At 37.6% G+C, this 16,200-nt stretch overlaps 2 protein-coding genes across 2 annotated transcripts in view; one reads left to right on the forward strand and one right to left on the reverse strand.

The window, feature by feature from the left end:
• atp2c1 (ATPase secretory pathway Ca2+ transporting 1) overlaps nt 1-10,151 on the reverse strand; it is a 50,318-nt gene extending 40,167 nt beyond the window's left edge. Inside the window, exon 1 of the mRNA XM_084727476.1 lies at nt 10,063-10,151. Within this exon, the coding sequence (XP_084583602.1) occupies nt 10,063-10,086 (24 nt within the window). The 5' untranslated portion in view covers nt 10,087-10,151. The remainder of the gene's footprint in view (nt 1-10,062) is intronic.
• Nucleotides 10,152-12,154: 2,003 nt separating this feature from the next.
• rpp25l (ribonuclease P/MRP 25 subunit-like) lies at nt 12,155-15,162 on the forward strand. Its single transcript, XM_084727459.1, has 2 exons — nt 12,155-12,250; nt 13,691-15,162. Exon 2 carries the CDS (start codon nt 13,691-13,693, stop codon nt 14,387-14,389), a length of 699 nt encoding a protein of 232 aa, XP_084583585.1. The 5' UTR covers nt 12,155-12,250; the 3' UTR covers nt 14,390-15,162.
• The last annotated feature ends 1,038 nt before the right edge of the window (nt 15,163-16,200 follow it).

Consider the following 16,200-nt stretch of genomic DNA (forward strand, 5'->3'; position numbering starts at 1 on the left):
GTCTGCTGCTACATCAGGAAGGACACGAACGCCTTGTTTGATAGCAGCTATAGGACATGAATCTCAGCTGAGCTCTGTTCCAAGTGGTCATGAGGTCGACCAACGCCTCGCTCCTCTAATTTAATGACGTCCACAGTGATGAGGCAAACTAGGTCGAAATACCGCACTACCCATACTTATTCACCTCTGAGAAAACAATCTGAGTTGGAAGGTTAGTAGAAAGTTAGTTAGAAAAATAGCAATAACCTCTCAACATCCCAACGGCATCTTCTATTATCTGAGCACATTTCACTTTCTTTCACTTTCACACTTTGCTGCCAAAAATATTCTCATGTCTTCTGGAATTTTACTCTTTTCAGGGTGGAAAGACCTCAAGTTGTGTTTTAATGATGAAAATAATAAAAAGTAAAAGGTCAAGGGTTTCAGAAAAGCAGGAGCAGTTATAGTATGATTCAAACTGCTTCACACTTTGCAAAGAAGATGTGCTGCCTTCAGACGACTGAGCAGAACAGGGGAGCAGAAACTGTGGAGTAGACTTGCTAGTAGGGTTGGATCGAGGTCGGATCACGTTCCCACCACAAACAAAACACTCCAGAGTTTGTTTGGGATCATGGTAATTGATAAAGGTCAAATATGTCACGACATACCATTATAAATGAGGCGGTGTGGTGTTACAGTGGTGCCCAAAAGACGTATCCTCCAGACTTAAGGAAACAGTTGTTTGATACAAACTTCTGCAGAAATCACATCATCACTATCTCTATTTTTGTGCACATTTGTATTCTTTATATGCTAAAAAACACAAGGCTTAAAACAAGGCTTCCCATCTGCAGATTAATTCCAAACCAGATGTTAATAACCTCTAAAGTTAGGCTCCATACAAGATGAATAATTCTCTGTTGTTGTTTCCCGCCATCTTGACTGACCACTAATAAAGAAATGAGAGATGCAGACTTCACTACAAAATCGACTGCAATTTACTTAATTCTGAAACAATTCTCATGAAAATGAGTTTGTTATAAACCGATGGATTTTTTTTGCATATTGTTCAGCCCTACTCTAAAGGCTCTCTGTGCAGATACTTTGATTTACACCTGAGTGCAATTACTTTGTTCACACCCGCCCAAAGGAACCGCAAGAACGGTGAAAATGAACCAGAATCTGATTTAACTGGACTAAACAGCGCAGGTGTGTTGGTAGAACATCTGCAGCATCTTTAAAGAAGCTAAAAATGTTTTTGCTATAAATGACTGAAGTGGTTAAACACTTATCCAGTTTGCTGATGAGTAACCTGTCCACACAGCGATTCTTCTGTCTTTTTCACGGTAAAGGAGTTCAAATGAAGGGTCTAGAAGGATTGCAGGGGAGCACTGAGTGGATGTTACCAGATATATTCAGCCTGCCAAACAGACTAACAGGCTGCTGTGGAGGCCATTCATCAGCATGACCCGAACAGAGACACGAGCAGACTTTAGTGCAAGGAAGCAGCAGCGTGTGAAAGAAAAACTGAGAGGATGCTGCTCGCCACAAATAGGTTATCGAGGAGAGATGGGGGGAGGGAGGAGACTCTGTTCAACTCCACCACCTTCACGCCGCTCGCACAAACAGAGACACACATCTGTCCTCCTCACACTCCTCCTCTCTTTGGCAGGTACACAACAAGAGCAAACACACCACGCTCGGCCCAGTCTCAGGATTAAATGACACCATTTTTTTTTTAAATGTGATTCATATCCTGAATACCAGCTCAGATCCTGGTTATGGTCTTGTTATTATTCAGGATAAGCTGCTTATAGGTGTCTTTGTGTCCCCCGCATCAGGAATAAACAACACGTTAGCATGGCAACAGAGTTGCACACACCAATAAAAACATAGAATTATCTGTTTCAAACTGAACTCTGCAGATTTCTTCTTCACTGTATGGCTGAGTCATATCATCACAATCATCTGGAATATTTTCTCTATCATTAGAAACCACGCTGCTTATTACACTCCACCATCAGATGTCTGTTAATGACCTCCATGGTGATGTTGAGTGGGCTTTTCTTCAGGGATTACTGAGTTAATTTGTGTACTTATTCTATGGAAGTGATGCATTATTTAGTATTTAAAATGTCAGAATAATCAATGTCTATTTCAAACCATCACAACAAACAAAGTGTTTGAAAGTTACAGAGCAACATATTTAGTTTGATATAAATAAGAGAAAAGTTCACATTTGAGCAGCTCAAATGTTTGGAATCATTTCTAGGACTGAATAAATAAAATATCTGATTGGAATTATTGAATTATGAACCTGTACCAGGTGAAGATTGTTTTTTAAAGCCACATTTTGAAGTTAAGTCTAATTTCCAACCTATTTAATAAACTCCATGTCAGTTTGCCTGATCAGAAAAATAGTGGACCCCCCTAGATGAATCTTCTGTTATTATTTATCCATTCTTTCTCCCTTATTATAGAGTTACTGTTGTTGTTAGCATCCACTGGAAATCCCATGATCCCAGTCCAGGGTTGACCCTCATGGATGACAGTCGCAGTAAAAAAAAAATATAAAACACCTCAAATTCCATCCTGGAGCTGCTCATTAGGCCCCAGAGGATTGTTGCAACACGGACCTTTTCTCTTGTTACACTGAGGTCACCGACACACTGCTGCTAACTGTACTGTAGCTGCCATTAGCGGCCCTATTAGACAGAGACACAGCCTCAGAGACCAACAGAGGCCAGTTTGACGAGCAGGAATACAGCACCTAAGGTAATTTAACATAAAACAGTTCAGACTGGACTCTGCCTCCAGGGACAATGAGGACATGCTGGTTTCAGACGGGGACAGGAGACGTGAGGTGGTTGAGGAGTGAGGTTGTAACTTAACAAGACAATTTGTGGGAATCTATCATCCATCGTGTTGGTACGTCTACATGTTTTTCTTCATACGCTCAAGTCTCTTGCTGGTTTATTCAGATGCATTCAGAGTCAGTAACCTTTTTGCTGTAAAAATATATATTTAAAAAAAAATTACATTAATATCAGATTTATATATGAATATTAATAATGGCCTGAACTGATAACTACTCCTGACTTATCAACCAATCAGAGGCTTTGTTCCTGACTTATCAACCACTCAGAGGCTTTGTTCCTGACTTATCAACCACTCAGAGGAAGTGTTCCTGACTTATCAACCAATCAGAGGCTTTGTTCCTCTCTTGTTGACCAATCAGAGGCATTGTTCCTTAAGTGTCAACCAATCAGTGGCTTTGTTTCTGACTTGTCATTGTGCAGTGGAATAACACCCTACAAAAAAGAAACTCTGGTGATGAGTGTAATAACAGATTCTTGACCATATTTAGTGCTGATATCAGGGTAATGACCCTGCAGACGGTATCACATGACTGCTGTATTGCGGCCCTGCGTACACAGACTGAGGAAGGTCAGTATCTCCTCCTGAGTAGTTATAATAGAGTGTATTATTGTAAAGAGGAGCTGAGTCGTCACACTGAGCGCTCGCCGTCTCTGCTGCTCGGTGGGTAAATATCACAGCTGGGTGGTCAGTCGGTCTGAGACCAGAAGGGAATCTCTTCTTCCTCATGACGCCCGACATAAATACATACTGCTTCATAAAACAGGAGGGAAAATCAGAAGGTCAGCAGAACTTCCTCCTCCATGTTGGTCAAAATGTACATCGGAATGTTTTCTTTATGATGATGAAGCAGAAATAAACAGCTGCTTGTTTTCACTACAGTCTTCAAAGAAAAAAATATGATGAGTCGGGTTTAGTTTAAGACATTTTAGATGTAGCAGCTCATGGTAGCAGCTGAGGGAGAAAATTACAGTTAGTCTCATTATTGATTGATCTGCTGATTATTTTCACAAGTTAGGTCAACCAACATCTCAAACTCATTTAAAAGGCAGCTCACTTTGTGTGCCCAAAATATATATTTAAATTTATTTACATTAAAGCGACATTCCACCCCAAAATCAAAAATACCTATCTTTCCTCTTACCTGAGGTGCTGTTTATCCAATCCTTTTTCTTTCTTGTAGAAAGAAAGTAGTTCCTACATGAAACTGCTCACAACAAGGTCTGTGGATTATCCTGAGTAACCGGGTCACAATTTCTGGAAAGAGACATTGCTGTTGAGTTTTTCTAGCTAGTTAGCTCGTTAGTTCATTAGTTTGTTAGTTTGTTTGAGCAACACAAGCCGAGTTCTTGGAGAGAGAATTCAGACATCTCTACAGCCAACATCTCCAAAACTCTGAAACTCACACCAAAACCACTTCAGTGGATAAAAAGCACTAGAGGTAAGAGGAAAAAAAACAGAAAAAAAAGTATGGGAATGTCTGAACTAATCAATTAATTGACAAATCGTTGCAGCTCTAGTAGCATCACTGTTCAGTTTGGTGTTTGAAAGCTGAAACTAAGGCTGGGCAGTATATCAATATTATATCAATATTGTGACATTAGATTAGAGCTACAATGATAGCCAACATTAGCTAAAAGGTTTTTCTAGCTAACATTAGCTAAAAAGTTAAAACATTACATTGTTTTCTAGCTACTGTTAGCTAAAAAGTTAACTAAAAATGAAATTGTTTACCAGCTAACATAGTTAAAAAAAAAAGTTGACACAAACATTATTTTTGAGCTAGCTAAGTTAGCTAAATTAGTTAGCCTAGTCAGCCTCCTCATGATGGCTCAGCAGAGAAGAACTCATTTCTTCTCCATTAAAAACATACTGTCAATGGATAATTTGTAACAAATTAATGATGCAACTTGATAATTTTGCTCAATCATCTCACGAAGGAAGCCTTTCAATTTTTCAAACTAAAGAAAAACAATGGGGTTCTTTTCAATGGACAATGAAAATAATTGTTAGTTGCAGCCCTAGATATTTGATTTTGTTCATGTTGACAAGCCCTAACTAGAACTCAGTTTTTCCTCACTGAATATTAAGACAGCTCTCTCTCAGTCTGAACATCTCTGATCACTTCAGAGATCATCTTACATGTTTCCTCTTCAGTCCATATTCCACCAAAAATCTCTACATACACATCAGTTTTAAGTCTTTAGTCCCAGATGTTTGGTTGTTACCAGAGATACAGTAACTACGGCCTAACGATTAATCGAAAGTTTATCAAAATCACAATATGGTCTCTGCAATTTTCAAATCGCAGGAGGTGCAATATTTAAGGCAAAATGTGTGTCAAATAACTTTTAAATGAATGAATATCACGAGGCAGAGATGTTCTGTCCTACAAATCAGATTTTCAATCAAAATAAGAACAATGTAAGAATTATCATTACCTCTAATATTGCACATCATATCGCAACTGCAGTATCAGTCAAAATAATGGCAATTAGATATTTTTTTCTAAATCATTCAGCCCTATGCAGTACAACACAGAACTGTACATCAACTCACATTTTCCCACTGACTCATGGGAGTTCTGGTCTGACCTACAGTCACCAAACCAGCTGAGTGACACTAAACCTGCAGGATATGAGGATTTTATAGCTCATATCACAGCGCTCAGTGTGACAGGTGGTTCAGTCTCGTATTATAATATTCTGTGTGTGTTTGAGGCTGATGGACGTTTTATATGTTCACACTGTTTGAACAAACTGCTGCAGCTCACACCGATGCTGCTGCTGCTGCTGCTGCTCAAACACTGACAGCAGTGTTTCACTGAAATGTGGGACAGATTCTCTGTGGTCACATGCTCTGATCGCTGCCCTTTCCAAATAAAGTTGATCATTTTTGTTGACTAAATCCAGCAGTTCTTTACTACAGATTTGACTAGAGACGATAATTAAAAACAATTATTACAGTTGTTAAGAATCTGATTGATTGAGTAAAATTTAACTGATCTCCTATCAAGCAAAGATCTGAAAAACAACAGTGATTATATTTATGATGGTGCTGCACATATTTCTGGATATTTAAGTATATGTGTTTAATATGTTGGTTGTGATGTTTTCAAATGTTTTCGTTTGTCCAAAACTCAAAGACTCTTCATCTTCTGACAGAAACGACAAAAAAAATCTTCACATTTAAGAAGCTGAAACCAGACAATTTTTGATATTTTTTACTTGAAAAACAATTTATCTATCATGAAAATAGTTAGCAACCAATTTTTCTTTCAGGCTCTGATGTGACTGATGTTTCACAGTTGAGTCGATTCTATTCACTGTTGAAAATCATTTGTCGATGTTGAAAGTTCTGAAAAAACCTCATCAGTGAGCCTTCAGCTGCGTTCAGGAGGACAAGATTAAATTTCCATGATCAAAACTTGACTTCCACTTCAAATTCATAATTCAGTTAGAAATAAAATGTTTGCTAAGACCGATCGAGGGGAAAAAAACACATTTGGTATGAGCAAAGTTTTAATGTTTTTATGGTAACAATTAGTTGATTGTTAATTTTACCAATGATTGATTAAATAAAGTCCTTAAAATTTGCAACATGACCACACAACATTGTCTAGTATCTGAATCATGTCACTTTTCTGACGCCAGCTCGTCTATTTTATTTCACCTTCCAGTGTTACACACACAGTTTGGTCTGACAGCAGTTCAGGTTCTTACGTCTCTGTAAGATCCAACATCATTTTTCAGCACTATTCTTTTTTCTGTGCAGTCTGAGCAGTCGCACCACTGTCGGCAACTTCAACTCTTTCTTTCCCTTCCAGTCTCCGTTCGGTTAACGGCATTTCATCATCCGTCCTTTATTAAGTATTTTGGATTTAGGGTGAGTGATGTTCAGCAGGAACCAATCATGTGCAAAGTAGGGCTGCACAATGTGGTAGAAAAGAAGTCATATTGTGATTATTTTGACTGAAACTGACATTCAGATATGTGACACGATTAGTGGAAATGACACAAACATGTTTTCTTTCATCTGTTAGATTTTTTTTTTAGGACAGAGCATCTCTGCAGCACTACACTCCTTCATTATAATGTTTTTTCACACACTTTTTCCCTTTTTTAAAAAAATAAATTGTGATTTGGTTCTGGTTCTGTGATTTACAGATGAGAGATAATTTACAGATGCATCATGTGGATACTAAGTCTGGTTTTGTAGTTAGAGGAAATAATCTCAAATTTAAAAAAGGTTTTGTGGCAATATTTTAATGATCCCATATGTAGTCATATTTAATGAATTAGCAAGACTATAGAGCAGAAATGACCAACCAATCATTTCTTTTCTACCTCAAAATAATTCTTCTGTTGGTAAAGTTCCCTATTGTCATAAATTAATTTCATTTTAGATTTTTAATTTTCCATCAATAAAAAAAAAACAGTTGCAACTTCTATGTTTCTGATAATTTCATTCACAACGTTACTGAATATCAGACCTTCCAGATTTTTAAATTCAATCCATTCTATGTTGATGTGGTTCCTCAAACATTTTCTCATCCAGACTCATTTAACTTCTGCTTCTGTTTTTAATCACTGTACAGTTTTATGACACCGATCTGCTGCATCACATCCGTCTCTGGTTTGAAAAATTGGACTTTCACTTTCTTACAACATGACTCAAACTGTTTAATCCACTATCAAGATAGTTGGTGATTAATTTAATAATTAATTGTTGCAGCTCCAGTGTACTATAAGGGGTGAGGGGCTAAGGTGACAAAAATCAGTAAAAAAAAACAATATTTTTGATCAAATACCTCAATATTGAAATATTATATTGATAAATAATTATCAGTATTATGGATATAATGACTAAGTGGGTAAAAACAAATAATAAAACAGCTAAAAGAGTCTGCTAAGTTCAGAAAATGACATGACTTTACTGTAATGCAGCCTTTAAAACCAGGAAAAGAAAACAGTTATGACATATCACAGTATGACATAATGTTGATTTATTGCCCAGCCCTGCTTCAGGTGTGCTTAAACCACAGGTTATAATGAACTTCTTTTTAAAATACAAAAATGTGAAGCAGGAAATTATCGAATATTGAAAAAGAAATATAGGAAAAAATCCATACTAGATGACCAAGGTGGCATTCTTCTACCTCAGAAATATTATAAAGGTACGGCCATTCCTGACTCAGCAAGACGCTGAAAAACTAATTCATGTTTTCATCTCAAGCAGATTGGACTAATCCAAAACTCAGCTGCTAGAAGAAGAGAGAGAGAACACATCGCTCCAGTCTTAGCCACGATGCTCCGGCTCCCTGCGTGAACCACAATGGATTTTAAAGAGCTTCTGCTCGAATACAAAGCTCTTGATGGCAGAGGACCGATTCTCTGTTGTTTTATGTTCCCTCAAGACCTCTCAGATCCTCCAGTGTCGGCCTTTTCTATATCCAAAACCCCGACAAAAAGAAAATTGAACATGCAGCTTTTTTTCAGCTACGCTCTGAAATTATGGAACAGCACCCAAACACATCAGGGAGGCTCTGTGGAGATTTTTAAATGTCAGTTAGAGACTCACCTTTTTAACTGAGCCTTTCTACAGTATTACAGAGGCTACGTTAGCATATCTTAGTCCCACAGGTTGCTTTTAATTGGCCTTTTATGCTGATTTTAGTTGTTAGTTAACACAATTTAGTCAACCTTGAAAGCAGTCTTTAAATGGCAGTTTATGACCTAAACGACCCTTTAACGTCTTAGACTCTTGATTACTCCTTCAAAACCTCTCCGAGGGTTCTATGCAGAACCTTTCCACCTTCCCCTTCCACCCAAGGGGTTCTTCCAAGAACCTTTATATATTCCAAGGATGTTAGCTAGAATCCAGCCAGGGTGTTCTATGAGAAACTTTTTATATTACATGGGTTTTATGTAGCACCAGAGAACCCTTTTATATTATGGTACAAAGAACACTTGATGAAAAGGGTTCTTAACAGAAACTTTAGTCTTACAAAGAACCTTTGACAAACCCTTTCTCCCAAAAAAGTGTTCTTCAGAAGCAAATTCTTCTGGAATCCTTTTGGAACCCATATGTCTAAAGAGTGCAGCCTATGAAACATATAAAGGTTGTACATATTAAACACATATAAGTGAATATCAGATAACATGCAGAGTACATTCATAAAAATAATCTCCAATATATTTCAGACCTTTATTTGATAGTAGATGGATTAAATTTTAAATGATCAATCAAATTCTTAACAGCCAATCAATCATCGATTCATTATCATGCCTAGAGTATATACATATTTTATATTTCCAGTTTTTATTCCTAGTTTTTAAATATGTGAAGCACTTTGAGCTGTATGTTTTTATATGAAAGGTGCTACATAAATAAACATTTTTTATATCAAGTATTTTTCATAATTGATTATATTTATAGAGCTTTTCTAGATGTCCAAACGCTCTTCACATGACAAATTAGGTAAACAAAATTAAACCTAGAAGACTAAAACACAATGAAACGTAGACTAGTAGAAAAAATCTCATGTCATATAATTTTAAGTTGTAATATTTCACAACATTATTTTTACATTGCCATGTGCCTGCTGTATGAAATGAGCTGCCAGGTTTAACTGCTGCTATAAGAACTGATAATAATATCATAATCTTCACTTTATCAGCCAGCACATCACTTCACCACCTGCAGCATCTCACACACACGCACACACACACACACACACACACACACACACACACACACACAGAGAGAGAGAGAGAACATCAATGTTCATGTTAGCCACTGTTAGCTAGCTAGCTGCCGCCGCCGGCTAACGTGAGCTCACAGGTTCGATACCACCGAACCAGGAGGGGCAGAGAAGTGACCCGGACCGAACACGTCCACTCATTCAACACCAACACAGCCCGCTGTCCTCCACCATGTCAACAAACACCAATGTCACACAGGTCCGGACTCCCAGGCTAACGTTAGCGTCCCCCGGTGACAGCAGCAGGCTAACAGCGGAGCACAGAGCTCCACTCCGGGAGGTGAACTAACCAAACAAACACCGCCGCCCGGCTCCACCGCGGCGGATATCTCACTGCCTCAGGTGTCGCCGTTAAAAAACGCGCCTGTTTCTGGGGCTGTGAGGTTAATTCTGTCTGTTAATGAGTCCTCAGTCTGAAGGAAGTCAGTAAATGTTAAACTTACCAACAGCTCCCGTTTCTTCAGCATCTTCCGTGAAATCCCACCGCGGAGCGTTTTTCTCTGACAGAACACAGTCCACCATGTCAAGTTCACTGAAGACACACGGAACACTGCTTCCGGAGGCACTTTCAAAATAAAAGGAGCGTACGCAGGGGTGTGCCGGAAATAACGTTCTTTTCAAGATATTCTTATTCTCTTATAACTACTACTAGAGGTAGTAGATATATTTTATATTTTTCGATATGACAATTTAATTTTTCAAAAGAATAAATATACCATGAAATGTATCGTGCTTAGGTTCCTTACCGTTTTTTACATTATCATCATTCCTAATTATTTTTATATTGACTTTATAAATCTATGAAAAATAATGTATTTGAGTATATCTTATTTTATTACTAGTAGCACTAATTGTTTGTTGTAGAAGACAGAGGTATTATAGTTCTGTATTGTATATCAGTTTTTTATTTTTATTTTTGTTTTCAAGTCTGTTTCGTTTCACTCACTTTCCAGTGTGAGTTTGCTTGTTTCAGTTTAGGTTTTATTGTTTAAAAATATTTTTAATTGAACCATTTACTGTATAAAAGATAGAATAAATATTCTATTTGTTTCAGGCAAGAAATACTACTTCCTTCATTCATCTATCTTGTTGGCCTATATTGAATGATTTTCACAAATGTAAAGAGATAAATATTGATATTGAAAGCTCTGGAAAAATCTTTTAGGTAGACCTTGATTTGAGACTGTTTGTCAAACTATTATTTTCCCACGTCAACAATTTAAGATTAAAAAAACACGTTGAAATGACTATTTAATTTGAACACTAAACTGTAGTACTTCCTGTTGTGTTATATTTAACTTTACAGCCGGACGGTGGCTCTCGAGTGCCAGAAATTTCCTTTTCCTCCAAACAAAGATCGTGTCTCAGAAAGAAGATGATTTACTCTGTGACGGAAAAGTGACAACGTCCAGTCAGCAGTCAGCCAAACTAATACTGATTTTAATTTAATAGGCATTTTCAGTGGAACTGTTTATAAAAAGAATAAACTCAACATAAAATGTAAGAAATCATTATGTTTCTAAAGAATATTATCATCATGCCTAATTCTGTTATATATTAAATTATCACATGTAATAAAAGGTTTAAAAAAAGATTTTAATATTTATTTATTTACTAAAACTTCTGTTTATTCATTTTCCACATTCATACAACATAACACAAGACAACATATCATAAAATCATCATTACATCTTCAGTAAAATATACAGTATATACAACCAATAGAAAGGACAGTGCAAAAGAGGAAGGAATAATAATAATAAATTAATAATAAATAAACAAAATGCTGCAGCAGCACACCTTTGGAGTAAAGATGTTAATAATTAAGTATTAATGGATTAATCGCTGTCAAGAATTTGCCTGATTAAAAATGTACTCATGGATGTTTAATCAATAGACACAGCAATAACTGCACCAATATATATATATATATATATATATATAAAATGAAAATGAGTTTTTAAAAAATGTTTGTTTTGTATAAATTATTAACAATTAATCGATTATTAGTGTTTTCACGTATTGTTTAAAGAAAAAGCAGTTTTTGCACCTAATACTTTAAATTTTTACTGAAGTATATTTCTTTTTTTTTTTTTTTTACTTATAATTGAGTAATATTTTAGTAATGTAATACAACTTGTAGTTTGTTTCAACCCAGAAATTTAAGTCCATAAAGTTGATTTAACTACAATGTTACATGTCTTATTCACACATTTTCTTTCATAAACCATTGGTTTATACATTATAATGTATCAATGGGACCCTATCTCCATAATTAATCTCAAAAGCAGTTGTGTCCTCAAGGGAACCCCAAATTCGCGATAAATCTCGCGAGAGTGATCGTTTTAATTCAGCTCGTGATCTTTCCCTCACCAAACTCCTGTATTTTCTGTCCTTTATCCTACACAGATGTTAATCCCGTGTTGTCTTTTTATAAAATGTCAAAAGTTTGTAAAACGAAGAAACAATGCAAACAAATCTCGCGAGAGTTTTGCCGATCGAGGGTCCATTCTAGTCACTGGCCTCACAAGTACAGGAAAACCCTGACAGTTTACGACAGATCCCATCGTTATACGGTAACGTCAAGTGTAGCAGACATGTGGAGAGTTCAGTAGCCAAAACACCCGTCTGGTAAGATTGAAAACTTATAATTCATACACCTTGATCCATAACATAACACGGAAATCAGAATTTCACATTACACCACTTCTGTTTTTGTATTCGGCGCATTTCCGAGAGCATAAAGTACGACTATTAGCCTGCAGGTTAGCCACACTTGCTAACACAGCTAATAACGCAGTCGTTTCAGTTTTCTATCATTTGATTCAACATTAGCTGAACTTCATGAAGTATGTGTTAGATTATTTCAGTGACTCTGCAGAGGAGGGTTCAGTTTCACCTTCATTCATCATACTAACGTTTGTGGAGCCTCAAAAAGCACGTAACATTCGGAAAAGTTATCGCGCCGATCTCCGTTAAAAAAACACGTAGATTTAAGGTTTTCTTTGTCACCGGTGAGCTTGTACACATGGTAGGAAAATGTCTCAACAGGTTATTGAAGCTTTACAACGTCTTTTTTAATTCGGCATACATCCAATACACCAAACGTTGGTTTTTACACTTTACCAGTTTGATGTGTTCAGCAAAGGGATCAAACGTGACCCTCATTACACAATTTAAATGTCACCACAGCATGGAATGAAAGTATTTCTACCCCGAATTTTCTGCAAGACTGGAAAAAATTATGTTCCTGCAGATTTTCTTTGATTCAAAGGAAAAGTGTTCAAAGTTATGGTGACTCAGTTATCTTTGTTTTTTCTATAGAGGTCTTTACCTGATTTGGCTGTATAGCATCCATAATGTCAAATCTAGACTCTGCCAGTGAAGTTATCTGGATGTCTGATCTCATCACTCAGAACCTGTATGTGGACCTGCAGCAGGCTGCTCTGTTTGGGAGGTTTCGTAGTGACTGGGTGTCACCTTGTGGCGGAGAGACATTGCTAGGACCCGTGGGTTACATCAAGATTCTGTTTATGTTGGGTAATTTAATTAACATACTGAAAAGAAATGAGCAGCTGCCTGAATGACACCAGTAATTAAATTATTGAGATTTTAATTTAAGATATACTTTATTCTGCAGGGAGATCCAAGCCACTGCATCATACAACATACTTGTCATCGCATAAAACATAGGCCAGACATACATACATAAAAGACAAGTTTCACATAATAAAACCAAACCAGTTCATGAATAATCACAGCACAGTATCTTAGTTCCTAAATATAAAACACATGACACTATTACTATTTAATATTTTGATGGAGTTTTTGGACGGGCTGCAATTTGGTGTCTGAACAAACATCTGGAATGATGTTATTTTGGACAGTATTATTTATTTTTAAACTATAAAATATCCTGTCTCCATTACATATTTTTGTCACAAGTGTTAGATAATCACATTTTAGGGATCATCTCTATATTGACCAATATATTGATATTGTAATTTTTTTCACTCCCTAATATCAGCATTGGTCAGGTCCTAATTTCAAACTTATTGTTTCTGTCTGCAGATGGAGAACTACAGTAAAGCTCGAACAGAGGAGCAGCCGTCTGCCTGTCCGTTCCCCGGCCTGCCCCCAGACACGCCGGAGGTCCGCGTCAAAGATGGCAGCAAGATCCGCAACCTGCTCCGTTACGCCCTGAGCCGCATGGAGGCCAACCCCCGAGCGGCTGAGGATGAGGAACAACCCCTGCAAGAGGAAGGAGGCGTGGCTGTGGAGGGACAACAGGAAGCACGGGGCCGACCAGTCTGCAAATACATCGTCTTCACAGCGACTGGTAAGGGTGCATCTAAAGCCATAACGTGCGCTGAGATCGTGAAGCGGCGCGTGAAGGGGCTCCACCAGCTCACCAAGCTGCTGTACAGCACCGTGGTGGAGGTGTGGGAGCCGCTGGAGTCCGCCGCCGGCCTCGACAGCCTGACAGTCAGCAGGAACCAACCCACCATCTGGATCCTCCTCTCCAGAGAGCCGCTAGACTGCAGCCAGCCCGGATACCAGGCGCCGGGCCGCTACGACACCCTGTGGGCTCAGTCAGCCGACAGGGAGGAGGGTGGAGGGTTCGCCGGACAGAGACCTGGACACAAGAGGAAGAAAGGAGGAGGAGGAGGAGGAGGAGGAGGCGGCGGTGGCGGTGGCGGCGGCAGCAGAGGGAGGGGATCCGGCCGTCAGACTGGACGGTCCAGAGAAGCACCTAAAGGACAGAGCTGATTCAACTTTTTACAGACTGCATGGACATAAACAAAACACTGTGAAGGAACCTGAAGAGGACACCTAAAGCTACTGCAAGGACATGTGGACGAAAAACTAAACAAAATGCTGCAGCTATGAGTTTATGAAACATTCTCAGTTTTAAGCTGATGCCTCTATATGACCTACACACGCAAACAAGACCGTCAGAGAGAAGATCAGCTGTTTCCAGATATTTATTTTGAACATCTGCTACCGTGTCAGATTCCCAGATGAGATGAGCCTGTCTTTATATATTCACTGACAGAGTTACAATGTGTCAGACAATTCAAAAGAAGCAGGAGATTTTTCTTTAGATCATTTTATTTTTGACGTTATTATGGCAGAAACACTACCACTTTTGTCCACACGGGGCTCCATGTCCACAAAATATGAAATTTCCTTGTAGTAGCTTTAAATCACAGCAGTGGTTTGAATTGGAAGTGGTTTATGTTTACTGTCTTCAGCATGCTGCTCATTTTCCACATCATCCTCATCCATCAGTGTTTGTTTCCTTTCCTTCAGGCAGCTTTTAGTTTCCTTTCATTGCTTTAAATATCAGCCTGAAGAGACTCAAAACTTTCTGCAGAGAATTTAATCACCGTCATTGTTTAGTCAACATTTATTTTTATTTTTTTAAGTACGAAGGATGCACCGATCAACTGTCCAGAAACTGGAACTGGCTGGTTTTCAGCATGACTGTCACCTGGAGGAGAAAATGTAAAAGTTATTTAATAGTCTGTGTTTAATTCTGAATATCCAGTTTAATTTGAAATCAAGGAAAAGTTGCAAAAACGTTTGTGAATGTCAGTTATATTTCTGAAAATCAGAATCAGCAGGTCAGACAAATCTTTTCCACACTGACAGATACTAACACTTTGACGATGCACACTTGTCCATAAGGATTATATTACAGCCTTTTTCACAGCTGATGGCTGCAGCACTCTCCTTCAATACTGGAGCAGTTTAGAAAATACAAAAGTTTCCCTTAAAATGCAATGTCTGCTGAAAAGAGTTTGATTTTGTGAGGTTTGTTTTGTAAAATTCTTCAACAGATGTGACAGTTTTCCAAACAGTCCTTGTTTGCAGCGTTTGCAAAGAGATGTCCAAAGTTTTGGTCTTGGACAGAACTAAAACCTAAAACAACTAAAGGAGACTAAATATTTACTGTGATGGATTAGTTATCTCTCAAAACTGATGTTATGAAATATTACAAACAGGACTGGAAAGATCGATTTGTAGTTATGAGGTTAAAACAGGATCAGTCACACAGAATGTCCTTAAACGTTTCTGAAGACAGCTGCTGTTTGTGAAGTTCTCTTCAGTAATTTTCTCTTTTGTTAAAATAAACCACCAACCCCATTTTTTATTTGTAACAATTTAATTAAGAACAAACTGTCCTGATGTTGGTTCTCCATCTGCTGAAATGTGGATCTGCAGCACAAACAGGTTGTGTGTGTGTGTGTGTGTGAGCGTGTGTGTCTGGAATATGTTCTTTCAAGTGAGTAAAAAAGTTAAATAAAGAGGTTTTATTTGTTTCACTCTGAAATTGTGTCCAGGTTTCTTCTGTGAAGAAGATAATTGATTGCTAAAATATTTAATATTTAACCTCCAGATCTTTTAGAGGTATTTCATATAATACTTATAAAAACTGGAGGACCCTTTTGATTGTCCTGTACTTCTCTTCAAGTGTTTAAGTTCATATATAAAACAACAGTAGAAAAATTTACAAGACTCTTTCAGTTAATTATTTCTTATTTTTTTTCTAATAAGAAAAATATAAAAATTTGGGG

Source organism: Lutjanus erythropterus, chromosome 9 (assembly GCF_056507025.1).
Source record: "Lutjanus erythropterus isolate fLutEry1 chromosome 9, fLutEry1.hap2, whole genome shotgun sequence".
Taxonomy (NCBI): domain Eukaryota; kingdom Metazoa; phylum Chordata; class Actinopteri; order Lutjaniformes; family Lutjanidae; genus Lutjanus; species Lutjanus erythropterus.

What these genes read in the sequence shown, in the direction of transcription:
- rpp25l (XM_084727459.1), top strand. Translation starts at nt 13,691, where the DNA reads ATGGAGAACTACAGTAAAGCTCGAACAGAGGAGCAGCCGTCTGCCTGT.